This window comes from Rhinopithecus roxellana, chromosome 16 (genome assembly GCF_007565055.1).
Source record: "Rhinopithecus roxellana isolate Shanxi Qingling chromosome 16, ASM756505v1, whole genome shotgun sequence".
NCBI lineage: Eukaryota > Metazoa > Chordata > Mammalia > Primates > Cercopithecidae > Rhinopithecus > Rhinopithecus roxellana.
Genome location: NC_044564.1, coordinates 85,436,695 through 85,461,672, shown reverse-complemented (window position 1 = coordinate 85,461,672; position 24,978 = coordinate 85,436,695). Strand labels below are relative to the sequence as shown.

The window sequence follows — 24,978 nt, the reverse complement described above, 5'->3', positions numbered from 1 at the left end:
TGCAACCTCCACCTCCTGGGTTCAAGCGATTCTTCTGCCTCAGCCTCCTGAGTAGCTGGGATGACAGGCACATGCCACCACACCTGGCTAATTTTTGTATTTTTGGTAGAGACAGAGTTTCACCATATTGGCCAGGATGGTCTCAAACTCCTGACCTCGTGATCTGCCCACCTTGGCCTCCCAAAGTGCTGGGATTACAGGCGTGAGCCACCATGTCCAGCCTCAACTTCCTAATATTTGGGTCACTCTTTTTCCCCTGTCATCCTTGTCCCTTATACACTGTGCTATTTGGCATTTTCCAAAATTCCCGGGTTTGTGCATACCTGCATGATACTGTTCAAGGTCCTTTGTCTGTTGAAATCTTATTTATTTTTCACTAACCAGCTGGAGGTCACCTTCTCTAGATAGCCCAGACTGATTACCCGACTCACAATTCAGCACTGCCCTCCTATACGCTGTGGCTTCTCACGATACGTGGCACTTACCTTTTTAAACTTGCTGTTCTCTTTTCTTTTCCTTCTATTATGTCATTTCCTTATCCTCATACCTGGACTATGACTGCTTCAAATTGGAGCTGGGTCTTGCTTTTCTTACCCTGGCCATGGACCCAGCAGTGTTCTCATCAGTGTCTGCTGCCACATGGAGTCCTGTGAGGAGAGGCCACAAGACAGACACAGAAAAGGCTCTGGGCTCTGAGTCAGAAAGACTGACTTGCAGTCCTGGCTCTGCCGCTCACCGGCTCTGTGAGTGTAGGTCGGTTAGGTACCTCCCCAAACCTCCATTTCCCCATTTGTAGAATGGATATTAGAATGCCGAAGCTTGCAGGGCAAATGGGATCAGGTGTGAATGAGCTTAGCACCGTGCCTGACACGTGGAGAGTGTGCAAGAAATACCTGTTCCCATCCTCTTTGTGTTTCCCTCCGCCTTACACACAGGCACTCAGCAGGGGTTTAATGTGAAGGTACCTCTATCACCATCTCTTCCCTGGAGTGCCTCCCTTCTGAGACGATCCGATCTGAGCTGGTCCTGGAGTTGTCATGCGTTCCAGGCGTCTGATCATGACACCTCCGGCTTTGATCTCCTGCATCCCCAGAGTACTCCTCCTTAGCCTTCCCTCTGCCTAGACTTCTAGGAGGTCACTCCTTAGTCTGCTGGCTTGGTCCTGCCTTTTGACTGATAAGTTTGCAAAGAGAAGTAAACACTAAATATCGTCAGAATTCCGAGGTAGGAGAGGACAGGCCTGGGCGGGCCCAGAAAGCCTTTGTGGAGGCGGTGGCTTCTGTTGTGAGCCTAAAGGGACAGCAGGAGCTGAGCTTTCTCTGTTGCTCCTTTCCCTTAACGTGATAGGGGTCAGCCCGCTCGTCATCCTTGGAGGTCCGTGCAGTAACTCTTCAAGATGCGAAAACATGAACACCCCTGAGGCAAAATGGCCATTCTAGATTCCAGCACAAAGTCTGAAACGTTTCCAGAGCACGTCCGCCAGGCTGACCTCTCCCTTCAGTGGCGAGACTGAGTTGTTGCTGGCCCTGGCGAGTGCCTGCCTCAGACCATCCAGGGAGTGGGGGAGCACCCTGTGGGGCAGGGGTGGGTGTGCCACCTCCCGGGCTGCTCTTGGCCAGCAGGCCCCACCAGAGAGCAGGGATGAGAATACAGGGTGACAGGGGTCACCGGGGTCACTTTGCTGCCTGGGAGACTGTGCCCTGCAGTACTGAGCAGTAGAAAGCATGGCGGGGCTGGGGTGGGGTGCGGGGACGTGTGAAATCCCAAGGAGGTGGAGACCACCATCCACTCAGAGAGGCATCCGCAGGGATTTGTGAATTGAGTCAGTCGCAAGGTTGGATGGTGTAACTTGTCATCAACCTGGAGAAAGTCTAAATGCCTTCACAGACATATTAGTGTGCTTGGACTGCCGTAATAAATACCAGAGACTGGGTGACTTAAGCAACAGACGTTTATTTCTCACGGTTCTGGAGGCTGGAAGTCCAAGACCAAGGTGCCAAGAGGGTTGGTTTTTGGTGAGGTCCCTCACTCTTCCTTGCTTGCAGACGGCCACAAGCTGCTCTTTCTCTGCGTTCTCACATGGCCTTTCCTCTGTGCCTGCAGAGAGAAAGAACACTCTGTTAGCTCTTCCTCTGCTTAGAAGAGCACCAGCCCTGTAGGGTTAGGGCCCCACTCATGACTTACTTAACCTTAATGACCTCCTTGAAGGCCCTGTCTCCAAATACAGTCACACCGGGGTAAGGCCTTCAACACGTATATTTTGCAGAGACGCAGTTTAGTCCATAACAGCAGGCACATGGGGTCTGTGGATCATCCGGCCTCGGCCAGCTTCCCTGCGCCTCACTCCCTCCCAGAACGGTCGTCTGCACTGGGTCTGACGTATGCCTTGCCATTCTCTAAGCACATTACATCCTTGCCTGGCCCGACGTGCCTTGCAAGTGCTTTCCCCTCTTCCTGAAATCCCTCCTCCCTGGCCAACTCCTGCTTCCCTGAGCACCAGCGCTGTCAACACCCCCTCCTCAGGAAGCCCTGATGGGCAAGGGGGCATCTGGGTTCTCCCGTCACCTCTCCCGTCACCCGCTCTCTGATGTTAGTTTTCCTGCCATCGCTCCCTCCCCTGGCTGCTCCCCCAGGCCCTGTCTCTGTTGTCCCCAGGGCCTGGCAGAGACTCAGTAAATATCTGCTGAAGGAATTATCAGGAACGTTTGATTTCCAGAAACACCGTGGATAGACGTCTTCCCTCCCCGGTGGGTGCTCTGCTGCCCGCCCTCCCTCACAGAGGTCCAGGCCATGTGGCCCAGTGAGCACACCAGGGACGGCAGCTGGTTCTGACTCAGTAGGGCAGAGTGTGATGGCCTCCCCTCCCCCAGAGTGAGTCCAGGCAGCACTTCTAGTTATGTGCACACAGAACCATCTGGGTTGCATTAGCAGGCCCCGCTGGAAACGGTCCTTAGCAATATTGAGGGCTAGGGAACATCCGAGGGGGATGGTGGGGCCTTCCCTCCTGTGCGGAAAGACAAAGCAGGAAAAGAGGACAGATCCAAGTGGAAATGGCCACAAGGGAAGCCCACTCTGTCCAGACCAGGTGTGTGTTGGTGGGACGGGTGGGTTCGTGAACCAGGTGACCTCTGCCGAACAGCAGGCTGGCTCCACTGCCAGCAGCACAAGCGAGCCTGCGCGGTTGGTTTGCTGTTTTAGGCACTAAGAGGCTCCGGTGGCCTTTAGGGTTTGATGGAAGCAGGGGGAGAGCAGGGGGCAGGCTACGTTGTCCCCCATTGAAACCAAGCGAGCCATTTCACCGGGACCACAACAGTGACGGTGTTTTGTGCATGTGTGTCTGTGTCTGAGCAGCTGACCCCCTACGAGGCCCGGGAGCAGCAGGAACTGAGGGCCTGCCTGCGCTGGCGTCGCCTCCAGGATGAGATGCAGAGCTCCCCCGAGGAGATGCAGGTGTTAAGGTAAAACTGCACTGTGACCTGCAGCCCTCTCATTCCCCTCCTTCTTTCCTTCAAGACATCTCCCTGCCAACTGATGACATCTGCTGGGTTTCCTTTTTAAATTAAGCCGGGCGGGCTTCTCGTCCCCCCAGATGGGATGGTTATGTTCTAAGTCTTTCAGGGTGTGTGTTTTGATTTGCCTTCCGACATTTTCCTGGTGACTGTTGAGGAAAAAACTAGCATGAGGCCATTTCCGGGGGTCAGGTCCTTCGTGTGAAGTTCTAATAGTCACTTTATGTGGTGGCTGCGGACGTGGCGAGGGTTGGGGTTTGGCAGCCTGGCAGACAGTAACCCTATAAAGCCAAAGGGGAAAAAAAATCTTTAGGAAAATATTGATTCCTAAGTGTTTAGTGGTCACAGATGTGTGTGTCAATGGGCCCTTTTGTGTCCACCGTAGCCCAGCAGGGAGCCTCTGGTGCCCCCCGTGCAGTAGGATTCCATGGCCAGCTCCTGAGTTTTGTTTGTGGACTGTGGCTTGTGGCATGTGCAGGATTATTTCGTGCCGTTTTTCCACGTGTGTCCCTCTCTGCTTCGCTCCTTTTCTTTGCGAAATGGTTGTCTGAAACCTGGTGCCTAGGCTCCGCGAGCCCTGCGGTTGCTGTGGCAACAGAAGCCTCCGTCCGCCCCTCCTCTTGACTAGAGTCAGATGCTTGGAATCTGCCATCAAACAGGTGGGGAGGGATGGCCATCCAGGAACTGCTCCTCTCCTCGCCCCTTTTTTTAAAGATGGTGTCTCACTCTGTCACCCGGGCTGGAGTGCAGTGGCGGATCTCTGCTCACTCCAACTCCTAAATTCAAGTGATTCTCCTGCCTCAGCCTCCCGAGTGGCTGGGATTACAGGCGCCCACCATCACGCTCAGCTATTTATTTATTTATTTATTTTTGTATTTTTAGTAGAGACGAGGTTTCACCATGTTGGCTGGGCTGGTCTTAAACTCCTGGACCTCAGATGATCTTCCCACCTCGGCCTCCCAAAGTGCTGAGAGTACCTTCCCGGGCAGAAGCCTGCCTTGGATGGTTCTGCTTTTTGGTTTGTTTTTAAACGAACACCCGCACTTCGCCTGTGACTGAAGCCTAACTCAAATGCACCCCAGGGGGAGAGCTGGCTGGGACTTCTGTGCAGCCCTGCAGAGCGTCGGGTGTGGCAAGCTGCACCCTTCCCACGGCAAAGTTCCCTGCGCTTGCACGCTAAGGCGGCCTCCCAAGTTGACTCATCCATTGTTTCGGAAAGGCAGATCTAGTGGAGGGAAGTGGAGCGGGCCAGGAGCCAGGAGACCTGTGTTCCCGCCTCAAAGCCACAGTTCCAGCATCTGTTCCCTCGGCCAATGCTGACTGAGCCAGGCAGGACAGCTGCCCCTGTGGCCACCGTGGACACGGCCCCTACTCTCATGGAGCTTCCACTTAGCAGGGACATCGCTGCATGTACTGGCCGGTCGCAGGTGGTGCGCAGCGCAGTGAGCGGACCGCTCAGTGATGTCCATACTGACTGGAGGGTGGCACATCAGGAGGTGGGGAATTTCTCTCTGAAAATGAGCTGCCTTGTACGTAGCCTGGCTGAGGCGGGAAAAGCCTTAGTGTGCCTTAGGGATAGAAAGAAGGGCAGTGTGGCTGGAAAGGGGACTGAGGGCCGGGGCAAGAGAGGCAGGCAGGAGCCAGGTCACACGAGCCTTTCTCCAGGTTCTCAGAAGCTGCTCCAGGGCCTTCAGCAGGCAGGTGGTGTGATCCGCTCAGTGTTTGTGCGGTGCTGCCGTGCAGAGAGCACCACAGGCAGCCCACGGAAAGCCAGCAGAACAGTTGCAGCCTTGCAGTCGTCCATGCGAGAGGCCCTGGGGTGCCGGTGACAGAGGCAAGACGCAGACCCATTTGAAATGTGTTTTGGCCATGGAACCAGCAGGCCTTGATTGATTGAATGTGGAGAAGAGGAAAATGAATGTATCCAGAATAACTTGGAGGTTTTTTTGAGTTGAACAGTTGGGTAGATGGTGACCCCATGTATGTGATGGTAAAGACATGGGGAGGAGCTTGGAAGGAAAGTGAAGTTTCCAGCTTTGCATGTGTTAAGTTTGTGATGACCAACAGGTATTCAATAGGATGAACTTTGGAGACTGCAGGTCAGGAGCTCACTGGAGAGACTGGAACATTCAGCCTATAAAACCCCTTAAATCTTGAACACAGTGAAATCCCAGGGAGAGAGGAGACTAAGAGAAGAGGTCAGGAGGAAGAGGGGGGCCAACAGAGGGATCTAGGGAAACCTGTTAAGTGTTTCCCCAGAGAAAATCAGGGCACCGGGGCCATGGAAGCCAGAAAAGAAGCTGAGGCAAGCAGGTGGGAGTGGCTGATGCTGGAAGCTGCCTGGGGGATGAAGAGGAGTGAAAGAGAGAGAAGTGGGACTACAAGGCTGGTGGAGAAGGAAGCCAGGCTGCAGTGGACAGGAAGTGGGGCTGGTGACTGTAGGCTCTGTGAGAGGGGTTGTGCCGGCCCAGGAAGCAGAACTGGAAAGGCAGCAGAGGGACGTGAGGGCCAGAGAGGTTTGCTTTCAGGTAGGGCGCCCAGGAGCATGCTTACTGTGCCTTACTGAGCTGCCTCACTGTGCAGATCCCTTCACCCCTCAAAGGCTCAGGCCCTCCACCTAAGAGGTCATCTCCATTCTCCACGTCTCTAAGTCCCTTTGATCCCCTTGGTCCTGCATAACCATAGTCCTTCGGGGGGGGTAGAAGTATCATAATGAAGATGAGTTTTGATGAACTGTGTTTCCAACTTGTAAGCCAGTCAGACCGCACCCTGGGAAGTCGGTTCACACATGAGGAGGGCCTCTTCTCTGGCTTCCCTGGAGCCTGAGTCACCCCAGCTTCTGATGGCCAAGATCTTTTCCTTTGTGTGTGGAGCTGGGAGAACAATCTAGTATTTTTAGACCTTTGTGCTAGACGGCTTTTTATGGCATTTGCTTTTCTTTGTCTTAGTATTCAGAAATTTTGTTTGCCTAAATTTAGGCTAACCATGAATTGACTGCATTTGAAAGGCTTATTGCACATCAGTAAGGAAAATACTGTTATCAGATGCACTTACAATGAGGAGGAAATGTTTCCGAACCTGCCCTGAATTATATAGTCTAAGTCTCGTTTACTCCCATCCCCTAGAATTCTCCCTTAGATGGACTCAGAGAACCTGGAAATTATTGAAAGTAAAAGGAAGAACCAGACTTGTAAAAATGTGTTCTTAGATTTTGTTTTCAACGAGACCTTGGGAAAGAAGTCCCTTAAAAACAATCAGAGATGCTATCTTGTTTTTTCTTTCAAGATGCCCCATGGTCTTGAAATGATGGACCAGAACAATGTAAAAGTCTGAGTTTGTGTCTCAGCAGGTTTCCACATGTTGCTGGACGCAGTGGAAACTTCTCTTTGCCACACTGTTCAACATGTCTGACCACTCTCTCCTAAAAATGCTTTCTCCTTAAAGCACTTTCTCCCCCTGGCTTCTGTGTATCTTACTCTCCTTGCGTTCCCTCTGCCTCTGTGGCCAGTCCTTCCTCACCTCTCCTGCTGGCAGGTTAACAGTCTCCACTTCAATGGCCCAAGGCTCAGAAAGACTGAATAAGATGTCTAACCTCCGGCTCACATTGTCTTCTCCGCACTGCTGCTGTTACAGAGGTCTCCAGCGCCTTCCCTCTCCTGTGCAAAATGGCAACTCTTAAGGAAAAACTCATTGCACCAGTTGCAGAAGAAGAGGCAACAGTCCCAAACAATAAGATCACTGTCGTGGGTGTTGGACGAGTTGGTATGGCGTGTGCTATCAGCATTCTGGGAAAGTCTCTGGCTGATGAACTTGCTCTTGTGGATGTTTTGGAAGATAAGCTTAAAGGAGAAATGATGGATCTGCAGCATGGGAGCTTATTTCTTCAGACGCCTAAAATTGTGGCAGATAAAGATTATTCTGTGACTGCCAATTCTAAGATTGTAGTGGTAACTGCAGGAGTCCGTCAGCAAGAAGGGGAGAGGTGACTCAATCTGGTGCAGAGAAATGTTAATGTCTTCAAATTCATTATTCCCCAGATTGTCAAGTACAGTCCTGATTGCATCATAATTGTGGTTTCCAACCCAGTGGACATTCTTACATATATTACCTGGAAACTAAGTGGATTACCCAAACACCGCGTGATTGGAAGTGGATGTAATCTGGATTCTGCTAGATTTCGCTACCTTATGGCTGAAAAACTTGGCATTCATCCCAGCAGCTGCCATGGGTGGATTTTGGGGGAACATGGCGACTCAAGTGTGGCTGTGTGGAGTGGCGTGAATGTGGCAGGTGTTTCTCTCCAGGAGTTGAATCCAGAAATGGGAGCTGACAATGATAGTGAAAACTGGAAGGAAGTGCGTAAGATGGTGGTTGAAAGTGCCTATGAAGTCATCAAGCTAAAAGGATACACCAACTGGGCTACTGGATTAAGTGTGGCTGATCTTATTGAATCCATGTTGAAAAATCTATCCAGGATTCATCCCGTGTCAACAATGGTAAAGGGGATGTATGGCATCGAGAATGAAGTCTTCCTGAGCCTTCCATGTATCCTCAATGCCCGAGGATTAACCAGCGTTCTCAACCAGAAGCTAAAGGATGATGAAGTTGCTCAGCTCAAGAAAAGTGCAGATACCCTGTGGGACATCCAGAAGGACTTAAAAGACCTGTGACTACTGGGCTCTAGGCTATAGAAATTTAAAAACTACAATGTTATTAACTCTGAGCCTTTAGTTTTCATCCGTGTACATGGATCGCAGTTTGCTTTGATCTTCTTCAATATGTGAATTTGGGCTCACAGAATCAAAGCCTATGCTTGGTTTAATGCTTGCAATATGAGCTCTTGAACAAATAAAATTAACTATTGTAGTGTGGAAAAAAAAAAAAAAAAAAGATGTCTAACCTCCTCTGGCTGATAGAGAAGAGAACAGGGATTTAAACCCAAGGACTGAAACTCTTGTTTCCCTATACCGTATTCCTGTCTTCAGGGAACGGAGAGAGCATTTAGTTGCATTTAAAACAAAACAAAACAAAACAAAACAACAGCCTGCAGGTATCTTGGGCTCTGGAAGGACATACAGGTCAAGGTGAAATGTATGCTTAGTCCAGGCGTCTTTTGTCTTTTAACACATGAATCATGTGTCTTATTATTTTAAAAGATACTGAGAAAAAGGAAAAGTCAACATTCTCTTGGTTATAGATAGTGGAGCATTAACAAAGTGAGAAGAGAAAAACTAAAATTTTGTTTGGCAATGACTTATTACTTTTAGTAACTGGTACGAACAGCTTTCCATTTGTGCCTTCCATCCATCCACTGAGTCGCGGGTCTCACCAAATGTTTCTGCTTTTCTTTTCTTTTTTTTTTTGACACAGTCTTGCTCTGTTGCCCAGGCTGGAGTGCAGTGGCATGATCTCTGCTCATTGCAACCTCTGCCTTCTGGGTTCAAGGGATTCTCCTGCCTCAGCCTCCCAAGTAGCTGGGACTATAGGCAGGTGCCACCATGCCTGGCTCATTTTTGTATTTTTAGTAGAGACGGGGTTTCACCATGTTGGCCAGGCCGGTCTCGAACTCCTGACCTCAAGTGATCTGCCTGCCTCGGCCTCCCAAAGAGCTGGGATTACAGGCTGAGCCACTGTGTCCAGCCCAGATGTTTCTTAGATTGACTTTGTTGTGTTTCCTTTGCATCAGACGTGTCTGAGATTGACTTGCTTGTAAGTCATTCGTTACAGGTTTCTTGTGTTTTCCTGGTCTTCTCAGCCTTCATTGACTGGAGAGCCTGTAATGTGGCTACAGGCTTCTGAGGCAAGACGATTTGCTCAGTTTCAAAATGTTAGGGATCACATGCCACTTTTCATTTGTTAATTATTGAAGATGTCTTTTCCACACATGAGACCCTAAGGACTCTCCCAGACTCTTCCTCTCCTCTCTGGTACTGGGCAGAACTCTTCCCCAGGCAAAGTCTGCTTTCAGTGTTCCTTTCTGTCCTGCCACTGCTTAGCTCTCTCCTGTCATCCGTCCCCTGCCTACAAGGTCCCTTCCTGACCTGTGCAGCAGTGGTGGCTCTAGCCAGAGATGCACAGGGCTTCTGAGAGGCTCGCCATGCCTCCTGTCTCCAGGGTGCAGTTGGATTCCGGCAGCTTCTGCCTAAGTGCTTTCAGTTAGCGCACTCTGACAGGCCCCAGGGATGGAAGAGCTAAGGTGGCAGGGTCAGAAGAAATCTCTGCTGGTTTTTATTGTTTGTGATTTATTATGTCTTCCCTTTTTTTCTGGATTCATTGTTAAAGTCAAGCTCCTGCTGAGAAAAACATTAAAATGTATTGCTTTAAGGAGGTGCTGACAGGCAGGAGTCTATGGAACTCTTAATCTTAGCTGCTGCCTCCACTTTGAGACAATACCAGATAAATGCCAGCATCTTTCCCTAACCTTCCTCCTGAGTGCCTCATCCCTTGATCACAAAAACATCCCGTAATAATCGGGGAAAAACCCCAAGTATGTAACCCTATCCATAGCCAAGATAAAGTCTGCGTGCCACAAGTGTTGTGAATTTGTATGATGCCTAAGCACTGTACATTCCACTTAAACTAGGAAGCCTTTTTTATTTTTATTTTTATTTTTATTTTATTTTATTTTATTTTATTTTTTGGAGACGGAGTCTCGCTCTGTCCCCCAGGCTGCGGTGCAGTGCAGTGCCGCGATCTCGGCTCATCGCAAGCTCCACCTCCCGGGTTCACGCCATTCTCCTGCCCCAGCCTCCCGAGTAGCTGGGACTACAGGCACCTGACACCGCGCCCGGCTAGTTTTTGTGTGTGTGTGTTTTTAATAGAGATGGGGTTTCACCCTTTTAGCCAGGATGGTCTCGATCTCCTGACCTCGTGATCTGCCCGCCTGGGCCTCCAGAAGCACTGGGACTACAGGCTGAGCCGCCGCGCCCGGCAGGAAGACGCTTTTTTATTAAGTCTTCTGTGTGTAAACCTTCTCCATATACTTGAAGTTTTCACCTCTCAAATTTTGCTCAAAATTTTTATTTCTAATCCCCAAAGAACACAGCAGTCTTTTCCACCTGCGTGTGGGGACACGTGTATTCGCAGGGACACCAGCCTGCCTCGTGGGAAAGCTCTCCTTGGAGCGTCCCTGGGTGCAGTCATATACTCGCTTCCAGCCCCCGGGTCACCTTCCTCTGCTGCTCCTCTCTCTCGAGATTGGAAGCCTCTAGCAGGGCCAAGAATAAATCCTTTTACTCTTCCTGGGCCAGCTCCCTTCTCCCAGGCCTTCAGTGTTTGTTCCAGACCTTCCTGTTCCCCCTGCCTTCTCTTGCCTCCTGCTCTGCTGGGAAAATGGAGGCCATCAGCCATGTTCTTCTTTTGATTCTGTAAACACAACTACATCTGTATCTGCCCCGACCTCTTAGATGCCCAAGTGGCATCCTGTCTGCCTTGATATGGCTAAAGATGAGTTGCTAGTTTCAGGGTAGAGCTAGAAGGGCATGTGGCTTGACACAGTTTCATAGAATTGAACCCTCTGCCCTTGAGGAAGAAGGGGAAGGAGGAATGGGAAAACGAGGCACTCGTCACTTTGGACCGTGTCCTGTCAGGGAGGACAGTAGTTCTTTGGGGGCACCCACAGGCATGACGGTGGTGAAAGCCTAGAATAAGTGTCCAGTCACCTTTGTGTGTCACCGGAGCACCTTGGAGCCTTCTTTTTGATGGGATTACCTGGGTGGGGTCTTGTTGCCTACCAAGAAGGGCAGGCAGTCCTTTTTAATTCTCTTGATGAAAGCCAGCCATATCCTTCTATTTTAGTATGGCATTCATACCTGAATTTAATTAGCTACATTTTTATTGATTCATACCATCTTATTTTTTTTTTTTTTTTTTTTTTTTTTGAGGCGGATCTCGTCTGTCCCGGACTAATGCCGATTGCTCACTGCAAGCTCCGCCTCCCGGGTCGGCGCTCTCCCGCTCAGCCTCCGAGTAGTGGACTAGCGCCCGCCACCTCTGGTTTTTTGTATTTTAGTAGAGACGGGGTTTCACGTGAGCCAATGTTCGATCGACCTCTGATCCGCCCGTTCGGCTCCCAAGGCTGGGATTTGAGCCACTGGCCCGGCATAGCATCCTATTTTAATTGAAGGGGGTCGAGAATGTAAGGAGCAGAAAATTCAGTTCGGGTGGGGCAAGCTCCAAAAGGGAAATGTCCCGGGGCCCCTGCCCAGTGCACCAGCTACCTGGGGCCCTCCTCCACCAGGACCTGGCTCTGTTGCCACCCACGGTCCTCTGTCCTCAGCCCTCCCTCCCTTTCCTCCCCCTCTCTCTGCTAACTATGCTCACACTTCTCCCATCTTTTTTTTTTGAGACAGAGTCTGGCTCTGTTGCTCAAGCTGGAGTTCAGTGGCGCAACTTCGGCTCACTGTAACCTCTGCCTCCTGGGCTCAGGTGATCCTGTCACCTCAGCCTCATGAGTAGCTGGGACCACAGGGGCGAGCCACCGTGCCCGGCCTCTCCTATCCATGATAATCTCTCCTTTAAACTGCTGCACACTCATCTAATTAGCCAAACACTTGTCTCCATTCCCACAGCTCTTAAAACTGCCAGTCCTCTGGAATCTGCTTTCTGCTCTCACCGGTGTAGGGAAACTGTTTTTTCCTTGGCTCATTGTACCCTGACAGTCACCAGATTCTGGAAGAAATTTTATTTTTAATCTTATGAGACTCCTCTGCTTTGTTTGGTACTGTTGACAGCTCTTCTGGAAGTTTCTGTCACTGGCTTTTGTGGCAGTCTCTCGCCTGACTCTTCCTGCCCCTCTGTCATTCCTCCTCCATCTCCTTCAAGGTCTGCCCTTTGCCTGCCCGCGTCTTCAGAGCTGGTCTTCCTCAGGCCTCCACACTCAGCTGCGTGTCCTCCCAGAGTGGTCTCATCTGAACCCCCATCTTAGGTGGGGTTCCCCAGGTGCAGACCCTGACGCGAGGCATATGGGACAGAGATTGATTAGGAATTGTTCCGACGCGGTTTGGCTGTCCCTGCCCAAATCTCATGTTGGATTGTAATCCCCAGTGGTGGAGCTGGGGCCTGGCGGGAGGTGGTTTCTCATGGTTTAACACCATCCCCCTTGGTGCTGTGGTCACAATCGTGCGTGAGTTCTCACAAGCTCTGGTTGTTTACAAGTGTGTGGCACCTTCCCCCACCAACTCTCTCCCTCCCGCCCCAGCCATGTAAGATGTCCTGCTTCCCCTTTGCCTTCTGCCATAATTGTGAGATTCCTAAGGCCTCCCCAGGAGCTGAGCAGATGCCAGCATCATGCTTCCTGTACAACCTGCGGAACCGTGAGCCAGTTAAACCTCTTTTCTTTGTAAAGTACCCAGTCTCAGGTATTTATGGCAATTCAGGAACAGACTAATATATGTTCCCAGGAGGTGGAAAGGGAAGGAAAATGGAAGTGAGAAGAGGAGACCAAGCCATGGTGCTGTGACATCAGGCCAGGTCACACAGGGTTACTCTGGAGGAAGCATGGGTCACCCTCAGTTGTTCCCATCAGGCAGTGGACCCCCAGGGTGTATGTGCCCCTGCACTCATCTCATTGGCTGGAAAACTGTACAGTCCCAGGTGCTTCCAGCTGCATATGTTCATGGGAAAGACAGGCTCAGGCAAGCCCAGGGCCACCCTCTGACAAAGAGTCGCAGAGAGCATGCCAAGGGCTGGCGTGTACACAGGTGGGGTGTGGGCGTGGCTGGCCATACCCCCTTTTAAGCCAAAGGCTCCCAAGTCTCCACTGGCAGCTGCACTCTCTCTAAAGACCAAGTGTGAATGGTTAACTCCCTGTTGACATCTCTCCTGATTACCCCACAGGCATCTTGTACTGGTCATCCCCTCTACCTCGCTTCGTCTGCTCCCCTCCCGTAGTGTTGAACTGGTGGCACAGGTCCACCCACAACAGGGTAAGAGCCTGGGAACTCCAGTTCCTGCCTCTCCTTCACTCCTCCACTGGGAGCCATTGCTAACAACTGCCAGTTTCATCTCCTAAGGATTTCCTCAATTCAACCCCTCTTCTCCACCCCTAATACCACCCCCTGTCTCTTCCCCACGTGCTTGTAGCAGTCCAGCAGCCCCAGAGTGTTTTCTACTTCTGGTCTTGCCCTTCCTTGCTGCCACCAGAGAGTTCTCCTTAGAAGAACCTCATGGTTCTGCCACCTCCTTGCTAAAACTCTCCAAAAGCTTCCCCTCACCTGCAGGAAAATCTTCAAGCCCCTTGGTGTGGCATGCAAGTCCCTGCACATCACCTCTGTCCCCCGTCTCATCTCTTGTCGTTCTTTGCTTTACCCTCTCCCTCCAGGTAGCTCAGAGACCCCGACTGTGGTAGTCAGCTCAGGCTGCCATAATAAGTTACCAAAGGCCAGCATAGATTTATCTTCCCACAGTCTGGAGGCCAGGAGTCCCACATCAAGGTGTTGACAGATTTGGTTTCTTCTGAGCCCTCACTCCCTGGTTTGCAGTCACTGAGCAGAAAAAACAAACTGCTTTTCATCTGCTCTCACCCCACAGCCATCAACATAGAAGACTTCTGTGGCCAAATGTGTGGGAAGTTTCCCCACACACCAAGCAAGCAATCACTTCTGTAGTGGGCACCAGCTGGGTGTCCCCTGGTTCCGTTTAATTCTGACACTGTCCAGAGCGTCAGATCCCGCAGGGTGAGGGCGCATTCCCACGACTGCCCTCCACCTCCCCCAGGTTGTCTACCCTGTGCTTTTGACCAACGGCTCTAAATTGGGGTTCCCACGGCTGGTGCATTGGGATTTGCTAGAGCAGCTCCCGAAACCCAGGGAAACACTCACGTTTACTCATTTATTATAAAGAGATGACACGGGATGCAGGTGGAGAGATGCGTAGGGTGAGGTATGAGGGACGGGGTGCGAGGCTTCCCTGCCCCCCCCCCAGATGCGCCCCTCCCTGTGTCCCGCTCTCCAGAAGCTCTCACAACGCCGTCCTTTTGGGTTTTTATGGAGGCTTCGTTTTACAGACATGATTCATCACACCACTGGCCTTTGGTGGTCAGCCTGACCTTTACCCCCATCCCCTCCCTGGAGATTGGGGCCGGGGCTGCAAGTCCCAACCCTGTAATGCTGCCTTGGTCCTTCCGGTGACAGCTCCTCCTGAGGCTACCTAGGGGCTGCCAGCCACCCATCCACTCATTAGCACGCAAAGGCATAATTGTGAAGATCCAGAGGATTTTAGGAATTATATGCCGGGAAACGAGGACAAAAACCAAATACACACTCCACAGTGTGACAGCCACCGTCTCGCTGTGTCCTCACGTGACCTTTTCTCTGCGTCTGCATGTCCCTTGTGTCCCTCTGTATGTCTTAATCTGCTCTTCCTAAAGGACACTAGTCACATTGGAACAGGCCCACCCTGGCAGCCTCATTTTAATTTAACCACCCCTCGAAGCCCTCAACTGCCCTGTCTCCAAAGACAGTCATATTCTGAGGTACCAGGGGATATGGCTCCAACATATAAATTTGGGGGAACCCAATTCAGCCATAGCTCGTACCATCTGCCTGCTCTTTCTTACCTCCATGCCTTTAAAAAATGTTGTCTCTATTTAGAATATCCTTGCCTTGCTGCATAATTCCATATCATTATGACTCATCATTGTGACTCAGCGCAGATTGCATTGCCTTCCCAGAAAGTCTCAGACCTTTTCCTAACGTAAGCTGCCGTCCTTCCTCTGCACTCCTAGGCTCTCTTCTCTGTCCCTCTCTGTTCTGACTACATGATTTGATAATTCTCTTTATGTTTACCACATTAAATTGTCAAGATTTGATCATTTTTGCCCTACAAAAATAATTTCTGTTTTGAAACAGAGTCTCGCTCTGTCACCCAGTCTGGAGTGCAGTGGTGTGGTCTTAGCTCACTGCAACTTCTGCCTCCCTGGGTTCAAGCGATTCTCCTGCCTCAGCCTCCTGAGTAGCTGGGACTACAGGGACGTGCCAACACACCCAGCTAATTTTTTGTATTTTTAGTGGAGATGGGGTTTCACCGTGTTAGCCAGGATGGTCTCGATTTCCCAACCTCGTGATTGGCCCACCTCGGCCTCCCAAAGTGCTGGGATTACAGGTGTGAGCCGCCACGCCTGGCCAAAAACAATTTCATATGGTCCAACCTAATACATCTCTCTCTTCTGACCCTCAGACTTTTGTCCCTAGGGACTATGTCTTGTTTCTCAGTGCACCACAGTGCTTGGCACTGAGAGGGTGCTCCATAAGTGTTGAAAAAATGAATCTTGTAGACATGATCTCTGGCCCTGAGGTTCTTTATACATTATTTGGAGAGGTGAAATACTGGTCACAAGATAGATAGGTAATCCTAGGCTACATCCGCAGAGTTTAAGAACTGAGAATTTACTGTTGACAGGTTTAGTTAGAAAGGGCTACAGAGAGGATGTGAGGCGTGAGCTGGGATAGTAAGAAAGGACACCACTGAGACTGGTGAAGAGGCAGAGGGAGAGGAATTCAAGGAGCAAAGCCTGGTAGGCATAAAAAGGAATGGATTGTGGATGTGGACATTAACATGAGAATGGACTTGCTAGGACAGCCACAAAAAGAACCGGTGAGACTGAAGGTGGGCCAGGCAAGGCTAGACTAAGTCATGGAGCTCCTCAGATGCCAAATTCAAGAACTCGCATGTGATCCTCCGGGTAATGGTGAGGTATTTTAAGTTCCAAGAATGACATAATGCAAGTAGAGTTCTGGGAAGATTACCTAACGTTTGGGATGACGTGTGATCAAAGAGAAAGAGCCTAGAGAACAGAGCGTTTGGGATGACGTGTGATCAAAGAGAAAGAGCCTAGAGAACAGAGCGTTTGGGATGACGTGTGATCAAAGAGAAAGAGTCTAGAGAACAGCATTTGGGACGACGTGTGATCAAAGAGAAAGAGTCTAGAGAACAGCGTTTGGGACGAAGTGTGATCAAAGAGAAAGAGCCTAGAGAACAGAGCGTTTGGGACGACGTGTGATCAAAGAGAAAGAGTCTAGAGAACAGCGTTTGGGACGACGTGTGATCAAAGAGAAAGAGTCTAGAGAACAGAGCGCTTGGGACGACGTGTGATCAAAGAGAAAGAGTCTAGAGAACAGCGTTTGGGACGACGTGTGATCAAAGAGAAAGAGTCTAGAGAACAGCGTTTGGGACGACGTGTGATCAAAGAGAAAGAGTCTAGAGAACAGCGCTTGGGACGACGTGTGATCAAAGAGAAAGAGTCCAGAGAACAGAGCGCTTGGGACGACGTGTGATCAAAGAGAAAGAGTCCAGAGAACAGCATTTGGGACGACGTGTGATCAAAGAGAAAGAGTCTAGAGAACAGCGTTTGGGATGACGTGTGATCAAAGAGAAAGAGTCTAGAGAACAGCGCTTGGGATGACGTGTGATCAAAGAGAAAGAGTCCAGAGAACAGCGTTTGGGATGACGTGTGATCAAAGAGAAAGAGTCTAGAGAACAGAGCGCTTGGGATGACGTGTGATCAAAGAGAAAGAGTCCAGAGAACAGCATTTGGGACGACGTGTGATCAAAGAGAAAGAGTCTAGAGAACAGCGTTTGGGATGACGTGTGATCAAAGAGAAAGAGTCTAGAGAACAGCGCTTGGGATGACGTGTGATCAAAGAGAAAGAGTCCAGAGAACAGCATTTGGGACGACGTGTGATCAAAGAGAAAGAGTCTGGAGAACAGATGCAATCAGGTGGCTATGTGAGGTACAGAGGCATAAGTTCAGAAAACCTTGGTTGGCCTAAGAATCTGACTGAGTTATTCATTTGCAGGTATCAAAAACGGGCTATCAAAAAAAAAAGAAGGCTTCTAGGCTGGGCGTGGTGGCTCACGCCTGTAATCCCAGCAGTTTGGGAGGCTGAGGCGGGCGGATCATGAGGTCAGGAGGTCAAGACCAGCCTGGCCAATATGGTGAAACCCCATCTCTACTAAAAATACAAAAATTAGCCGGGTGTGGTGGCAGCTGCCTGTAATCCTACCTACTTGGGAGGCTGAGGCAGGAGAATTGCTTGAACCCGGGAGGTGGAGGTTGCAGTGAGCTGAGATCGTGCCACTCCGGCCTGGGTGACAGAGCGAGACTTCATGTCAAAAAAAAAAGAAGCCTTCTAATAGTACAGTGTAAAGCCAAGATATGCAAATATTCCAAAATCCAGAAATATCGGAAGTCCGAAACACTTCTGGTTCCAAATATTTTGGATAAAGAATACTCAACCTTTACACACATTTGCTGTGTGACCTTGAGAGAGTTACTCAACCACACTTAGCTTTAGTCCCCTTAGCTGTAAAACAGGGATGATAACCCAATAGTTTCTACCTTATAGGTGGACGTGAGGAATAAATGCAGGGAATACATGCAAACCATTTAGAACATGTATGTTAAGGCGAATCACAGGAAATTGCTGTTTTGGTGGATCTAAAATGAATATTTTCAGGGCCAGGCACGGTGGCTCATGCCTGTAATCCTAGCACTTTGGGAGGCCAAGGCCGGCAGATCACTTGAGGTCAGGACTTCGAGATCAGCCTGGTCAACATGGTGAAACTCCATCTCCACTAAATGCAAAAATTAGCCAGGCGTGGTGGCATGCCTATAATCCTACTACTCAGAAGGCTGAGGCATGAGAATTTCTTGAACCTGAGAGGCAGAGGTTGAAGTGAGCTAAGACTGCAGTCCAGCCTGGGCAGCAAAGTGAGACTCCATCTCAAAAATAGAATAGAATAGAATAGAATAGAATAGAATAGAATAGAATAGAATAGAATAGGGCAATTTCCTACAGTTCAGGTAAATAATTAACACATGTTTAAGGCTGTCATCTGTGTCCTCTGGCACTTGGAAGAGGTTTGTCAGACAAGTGGCAGAGGGCACAAGGACGCAGCCCCCATAGCCAGCTCCACTGCCCCTCCTGGCTTGTTCTGATTTCCTCAGCCTGGCTCGTCCCCTCATGTCCACAAGGCTCTGGAGCTGGGCCCATCCCTATCCCTTCTGCCACCCGTCCCTGGGCACCACACAAGGCATCTGCTCCTGTCTCTTTACTAACCAGAACATGGAAACACCTCCCTCCCCAACTGACAAACGTAATTGGCTGGAATGTTCAAAAAGTTAATTTTACTAATTAAGAGAATGTTAAAAAAAAACAGTGCAAGAGTGCCTGGTTACACATGTGGAGCATAGGCTTAAAAGGAAAAAGCCTGAACGTTCAACAGATGCTCAAACAAATCGCTAGAGGTGAGAATGGAACGGGCAGCACTTCTAAGACTTCCCTTCTGGAACCTATGTCTAGTCCAGCTCCTCTGAAGGGCGACCCTCGTGTGCCTGCGACTCATCTCTGTAAAGCGCCCCTCGTGTGCCTGCGACTCGCCTCTGTAAAGCGCCTCTGGCCTCTGTTCGTAATCTCACCACAGTCCAGAGCAGAAGAAAGTTCTTGCCTTTATGGCCTTCGAGAGTTCCCGCCTGACCATTGGCCTGCGCCTCTCCTAATGTCTCCACTGTGTGTCTCAGCATTCCTGCCCGACACCCTCTATCCCTCAGGCACGTGGGACCCCCACCCACTCCTCTCGGTCTAGTTGTTTTAGTTGAACCACATGCACTAACAAGCGAGCTGTGAAGAGTGTTTCTACCTGCTCCTGATGGGAGGATGCTATACCTTTGCCAGCATTTTCTGAAAACCTTTAGAGCTCCCAGCCAGCCAGACACGGACCCTGCCCTTTCCTGTTTCAAAGGCCAACTCCACCCGCCTGAGCTGCCCACTCAGTTTGTTTCCCGTTAGAGGGACACCCTCAGCTCTCAGCTCTTTTAAACAGCAAAGATGACAGGCATGTCCTGAATAATTGAACTCAAATGACCTTTCCTCTTTATTTTTCCAGACCGTTCCCTGGTTAGTCAGCACTCAGGTCTTTCTAAGGGGGAGAGCATTCTCCATAGACCCCTAATTATGTATTTACAGCCCTTGGTGTTTCCTTTTTGCAATAACATTTAGTAGGGTCTTTTTTTTGTTATAGAAAAACATGAAAAAGCAAAAGGCATTTCATAATCACCAGTTAGTTACCTTTGGCGTTTTCAAAAATTAAAGCACATAGAAAGTTCAAACAGTTTAGAAAAGTATAAAATTCCATTTACTACCTCTGTAGTCACTTACCCAAAGATAATTACTGCTACTGTTTTCTTGTGAATCAGGAAAGGAAAGTTTGTCAGTATACATGCATACTTCCACACTGCTGCTCTGTGTAGCACTGATTCATTATCATGCTATTTGACTCTGAAATATTTCCTACAAAATTATTGATGTGCATATGCCAATCCATAATAATTCACTCTTACTTTGCCCATCGTAGGGATATCTTACGCACTCAGCCAGTCGGAAGAGTCACTATGTACATTACATGCTCGGCTGATGAGCGTTAGTTTCCCATTCAGAAAAGCTCTCCTCCAGTGAGTGCTTTCTCACGTAATGCCAAATTGACTGAGTTCCACAGAGTGTTTGCTTACTTCCTGTGCCCCTTTTTCCTACCATTTAGTTTGTGTTTTGGCCAACAGTTTTGATCTAGAATGGATGACAAAGCTGTACAGGTATTCTGCTGGACCTGCCGCAAAGACGTGAAAGAAGAACGTCCTGCTAGTGGTACAATTCCGCTTTACAGGAGTTCTTGCCCTTTTCAAGTCAATAGCTGAGGACAGAAGGAATAAGGAACAGGGACTGTACTGTTCAATATTGTACTGGAGGTTACAGCCAGGGTGGTTAGGCAAAAAAGTGAACTACAAGGCATCCAGATTGGAAAGGAAGAAGTAAAACTGTCTCTATTTGTAGACATGATCTTATGTGGAGTAAATCCTAAGTAATCCTCCAAAAAAATAATTAGAGCTAATGAACTTCAGTAAAGTTGTGAGATATAGGATCAACATACAGAAGTTAGCTGTATTTCTATACACTAAGAATAATCTGAAAATTAAATTAAGAAAAATTCATTTATATCACTTGAACCTAACCTGGGAGGCGGAAGTTGCAGTGAGCCAGGGTCGTGCCATTGCACTCCAGCCTGGGGGACACAGTAAGACTCTGTCCCCAAAAAAAAAATCATTTACAGTAGCATCAAAGATAATAACATATTGAGATTCAAAGTGGATCAAATACTCGAATATAAAAGCTAAAATTATAAAACACGTAGAAAAGATGTAGACGTAAATCTTCATGATCTTGGATTAGGCAATAGTTTCTTACATGCTAGACGCTGAAAGCGTAAGCAACCAAAGGGAAAAAGAATCAGTAGATTGGACTGCATCAAAATTAAAAACTTTTGTGTGACAGACAACCCCATCAAGAAAATAAAAAGACAACCTACAGAATGGGAGGTAATATTTGCACATCATATATCTGATAAGGGACTTGTATTCAGAATACATAAAGAACTCTTACAACTCAACGATAAAAAGACAAATGACCCAGTTAGAAAATGGTCAATCTGGGCCGGGTGTGGTGGCTCACGCCTGTAATCCCAGCACTTCGGGAGGCCGAGGTGGGTGGATCACTTAAGGTCAGGTGTTTGAGACCCAGCCTGGCCAACATGGTGAAACCCCATCTCTACTGAAAACACAAAAATTATCCAGGTGTGGTGACATGCACCTGTAAATCTCAGCTACTCAGGAGGCTGAGGCAGGAGAATTGTTTGAATCCGGGAGGTGGAGGTTGCAGTGAGCTGAGATCATGCCCCTGCACTCCAGCCTAGGCAACAGAGTGAGACCCTATCTCAAAAAATAATAATAAAATAAAAAATAAAAAAAAAGATCAATCTGTCTGGGTGCGGTGTCTCATACCTATAACCCTAACACTTTGGGAGGCTGAGATCAGCATATCACTTAAGGTCAGCAATTCGAGACCAGCCTGGCCAACATGGTGAAACCCCATCTCCACAAAAAATTAGCACGGCATGGTGGCGCGCACCCGTAATCCCGGCTACTCGGGAGGCTGAGGCAGGAGAATCACTTGAACCCGAGAGGCGGAGATTGCAGTGAGCCGAGATTGCGCCACTGTTGCCTGGGCAACAGAGCAAGACTCCATCTCAAAAAAAAAGGTCAGTCTAAGCTGACATTTCTCCAAAGAAGATATACAGATGTCCAATGAGCACATAAGATGTTCAACATTATTGGCTCTCAGGAAATACAAATCACAGCCACAATGAGATACCACTTCATACCTACTAGGATGGCTACAGTGAAAAAGATAATAAATATTAGTGTGGACTTGGAAAAATTGGAACCTGTGTACACTGTTGGTGAAATGGTACAGCTGCTGTGGAAAACAGCCTGGCAGTTCCTCAAAAGCTTGAGCACAGAGTGACCGTATAACCCTGCAATTCCATTCCTAGCTAAATAACCAAAAGAATGAACTCATACACAAATGTTGATGACAGTATTATTCATCACAGCCCAAAATGAAAACAACCCAAATGTCCATCAACAGATGAATGGATGATCAAAATGTGTTACATCCATACAGTGGAATATTAATCAGCCATAAAAAGGAACAGAGCACTGATACTTGCTACAGCATGGATGAACCTTGAAAACATGCTCAGCGGAAAAAGCTGGACACAAAAGGCCACGTACTGTATGATTTCATTTATGTGGACTGTCCACAACAGGCAAATCCATAGAGACAAGAAGTAGATTTTTTATTTTTATTTTTTATTTTCAGAAAGGGTCTCACCCTGTCCCCGAGGCTGGAGTGCTGTGGCACAATCATGGCTCACTGCAGCCTTAACCTACCAGGCTCAAGCAGTCCTCCCACCTTGATCTCCCAAATTAATGTTGACCATTAATCTCTAGATTAATGGTCAAGGCCTGGGTGGAGGTGGGAAGGAGATTGGGGAGTGACTGCCAGTGTGTATTCAGTTTCTTTTTAGGGTGATTAAAATATTCTAATGTTGATTATGTTCTAAAGTTTATTGCACATAATCAACTTATGTGCAAGTCATAAGGTTGCACAACCTTATGACTATACTAAAAACCACTATATGTGAATTACATCTCAATTTTTTTTATTTTTATTTTTTGAGACGGAGTCTCGCTCTGTCGCCCAGGCTGGAGTGCAGTGGCGCGATCTCGGCTCACTGCAAGCTCCGCCTCCCGGGTTCACGCCATTCTCCTGCCTCAGCCTCCCGAGTAGCTGGGACTACAGGCGCCGCCACCACGCCCGGATAATTTTTTTTATTTTTAGTAGAGATGGGGTTTCACCGTGTTAGCCAGGATGGTCTCGATCTCCTGATCTCATGATCTGCCCACCTCGGCCTCCCAAAGTGCTGGGATTACAGGCGCGAGCCACTGCGCCCAGCCTCAATTTTTTTTAAAAAAGGGAGAGACTGATGGAAATCATTTGATGTTCTCTGCTGTCTCACAACACCCTGGTAGCCTGGTGGGGTTGATCAGCAATTGTCTGGAGGAGACATGGAAAAAGAAATTAGGGCAGGAGGCAACTGGTGACCTCCGAGGTTTGGATAAGACCCGTGGGGCCATTTCCAGCGCTGGATAGATGGAAGACATTTCCACAGGGTCTGTGATGTAACGACCCCATGGAATGGTAATTCACTCCCAAGAAAGCATCCCTCAAGCACAAGTGTGTACACACACGACTGTGTGTTTCATCCACGCCATGCTATACCTCCCAAAGTTAATTCTGTCTCACAATATATGTTTAATACAATTCAGTTAAGCGTCCTCTAAACAATGCATTTAATTTAGTTTTTTGTTTTTATTTTTTTAATCAAAACCACACTTGATGCTGATGTAGCAAGGCCAAAGCTGTGTAGCAAACCTCTTGACTTAGTAGTAGAATCCTGGCTAGTGTTCTGTTATCAACACAGCGAATTCTTTGCTTTTTTAACTGCTGTGGGTATTCCCAGATATGAATGTTCCATTAGTAACCATCAAACATTTGTTAACCATTGGGCGTCATCATGGTCATTTCTAGTGTTTTGCTTTGGCGAACAATGCTGTGGTGAATGGTCTCACACTTACTGTTAGATGCACTGTGTGAGAAACAGAAGGCCCAAAGAGCACACTGTTGCCGGAAGACTGAGAAGAGAGCTCCTCTCCGGAGGACTTGTCCTCTTGTGCATCCTGGTATGTGCTGGGCTGAAAACCAGGCAAGCCCTCCACCCCGCCGTTGCCGCCCCCATGCCTGGGGCCGTGCTGTCCTCCACTGAGGAGGGAAAAGTCCTTCTCAGGCTCCCACGGGCCATCTGCTCCTCTCTGAGTCATCGGATGAGGCGATCCTCCCCATTACCTCAGCACATAGCGCTGCACATGCTGTTGGTGTTCAAAACGGGCTTCGAGCCTCCTCTTGTAAAATGAAGCCGATGTTTGTCTCATTTGCCTCTTTCCGGAAGAAGTCGTGATTTTTTTTTTTATGCAATACAGAAAAAGTTTTCCATTTTTATTCTTTCTGCTTTTGCTTCCAGTAATTTTCAGGTTCTCTGTATTCCTGTGTTCTGAATGTGTATGGCAGAGCAGCAGCCTGAGTTACGGCTGAGTCACTGTGATCACCTTAACCCTGATCGATGCACCCAGCTTATGAGGAGACCGGTCTCAGCACATTGCACGACTCTCCCCCGCCCCAAACAGAACCCTGTGAAAAGTACAGTCAAGCCTTGAACTGCTTGGATCCTATACTCAAAGTTAATTCTATCTCACAATATATGTTTAATACAATTCAGTTAAGCTTCCTCTAAATAATTCATTTAGTTTAGTTTTTTAAAAAAATCAAAACCGGCTGGGCGCGGTGGCTCAAGCCTGTAATCCCAGCACTTTGGGAGGCCGAGACGGGCGGATCACGAGGTCAGGAGATCAAGACCATCCTGGCTAACACGGTGAAACCCCGTCTCTACTAAAAAAAATACAAAAAACTAGCCGGGCGAGGTGGCGAGTGCCTGTAGTCCCAGCTACTCGGGAGGCTGAGGCAGGAGAATGGCGTGAACCCGGGAGGCGGAGCTTGCAGTGAGCTGAGATCCGGCCACTGCACTCCAGCCTGGGCGACAGAGCGAGACTCCGTCTCAAAAAAAAAAAAAAACCACACTTGAGGCTGATTTAGCAAGGCCAAAGCTGTGTAGCAAACCTCTTGACTCTACTGAATGGATGAATAATGTTTTTCTTCATATGCTTTAACTTAAATATATTCTGGGCTATACAGTCTCTTTTTTTTTTTTTTTTTTTTGTGAGATGGAGTCTGGCTCTGTCACCCGGGCTGGAGTGCAGTGGCCAATCTCAGCTCACTGCAAACCCTGCCTCCCGGGTTCACGCCATTCTCCTGCCTCAGCCTCCGGAGTAGCTGGGACTACAGGCGCCGGCCCCCACGCCCGGCTAATTTTTTTTTGTAATTTTAGTAGAGACGGGGTTTCACCATGTTAGCAGGGATGGTCTCAATCTCCTGACCTCGTGATCCACCTGCCTTGGCCTCCC

The 24,978-nt window shown here is 48.8% G+C and overlaps 1 protein-coding gene and 1 long non-coding RNA gene across 7 annotated transcripts in view; one reads left to right on the top strand and one right to left on the bottom strand.

Moving 5' to 3' along the window:
- Nucleotides 1–24,978, top strand: part of AOPEP (aminopeptidase O (putative)) — a 374,597-nt gene that overhangs the window by 207,674 nt on the left and 141,945 nt on the right. For 4 of the 6 annotated variants that reach the window (XM_030919337.1, XM_030919338.1, XM_030919336.1 and 1 more), the window contains exon 7: nt 3,352–3,458. The exons of 1 other annotated variant lie outside the window; for it this stretch is intronic. In XM_030919337.1, coding sequence (XP_030775197.1) covers nt 3,352–3,458 — 107 coding nt within the window. Of the gene's footprint in view, nt 1–3,351; nt 3,459–7,142; nt 8,381–24,978 lie in introns of those variants that run through there. One more of the 6 variants, XM_030919341.1, reaches the window with a different exon arrangement.
- Nucleotides 1,958–23,794, bottom strand: LOC115893917. Its single transcript, XR_004053942.1, has 3 exons — nt 23,539–23,794; nt 2,185–3,790; nt 1,958–2,097 (listed from the first exon to the last, which is right to left on the bottom strand). It is a non-coding gene; the product is annotated as an uncharacterized LOC115893917 (long non-coding RNA).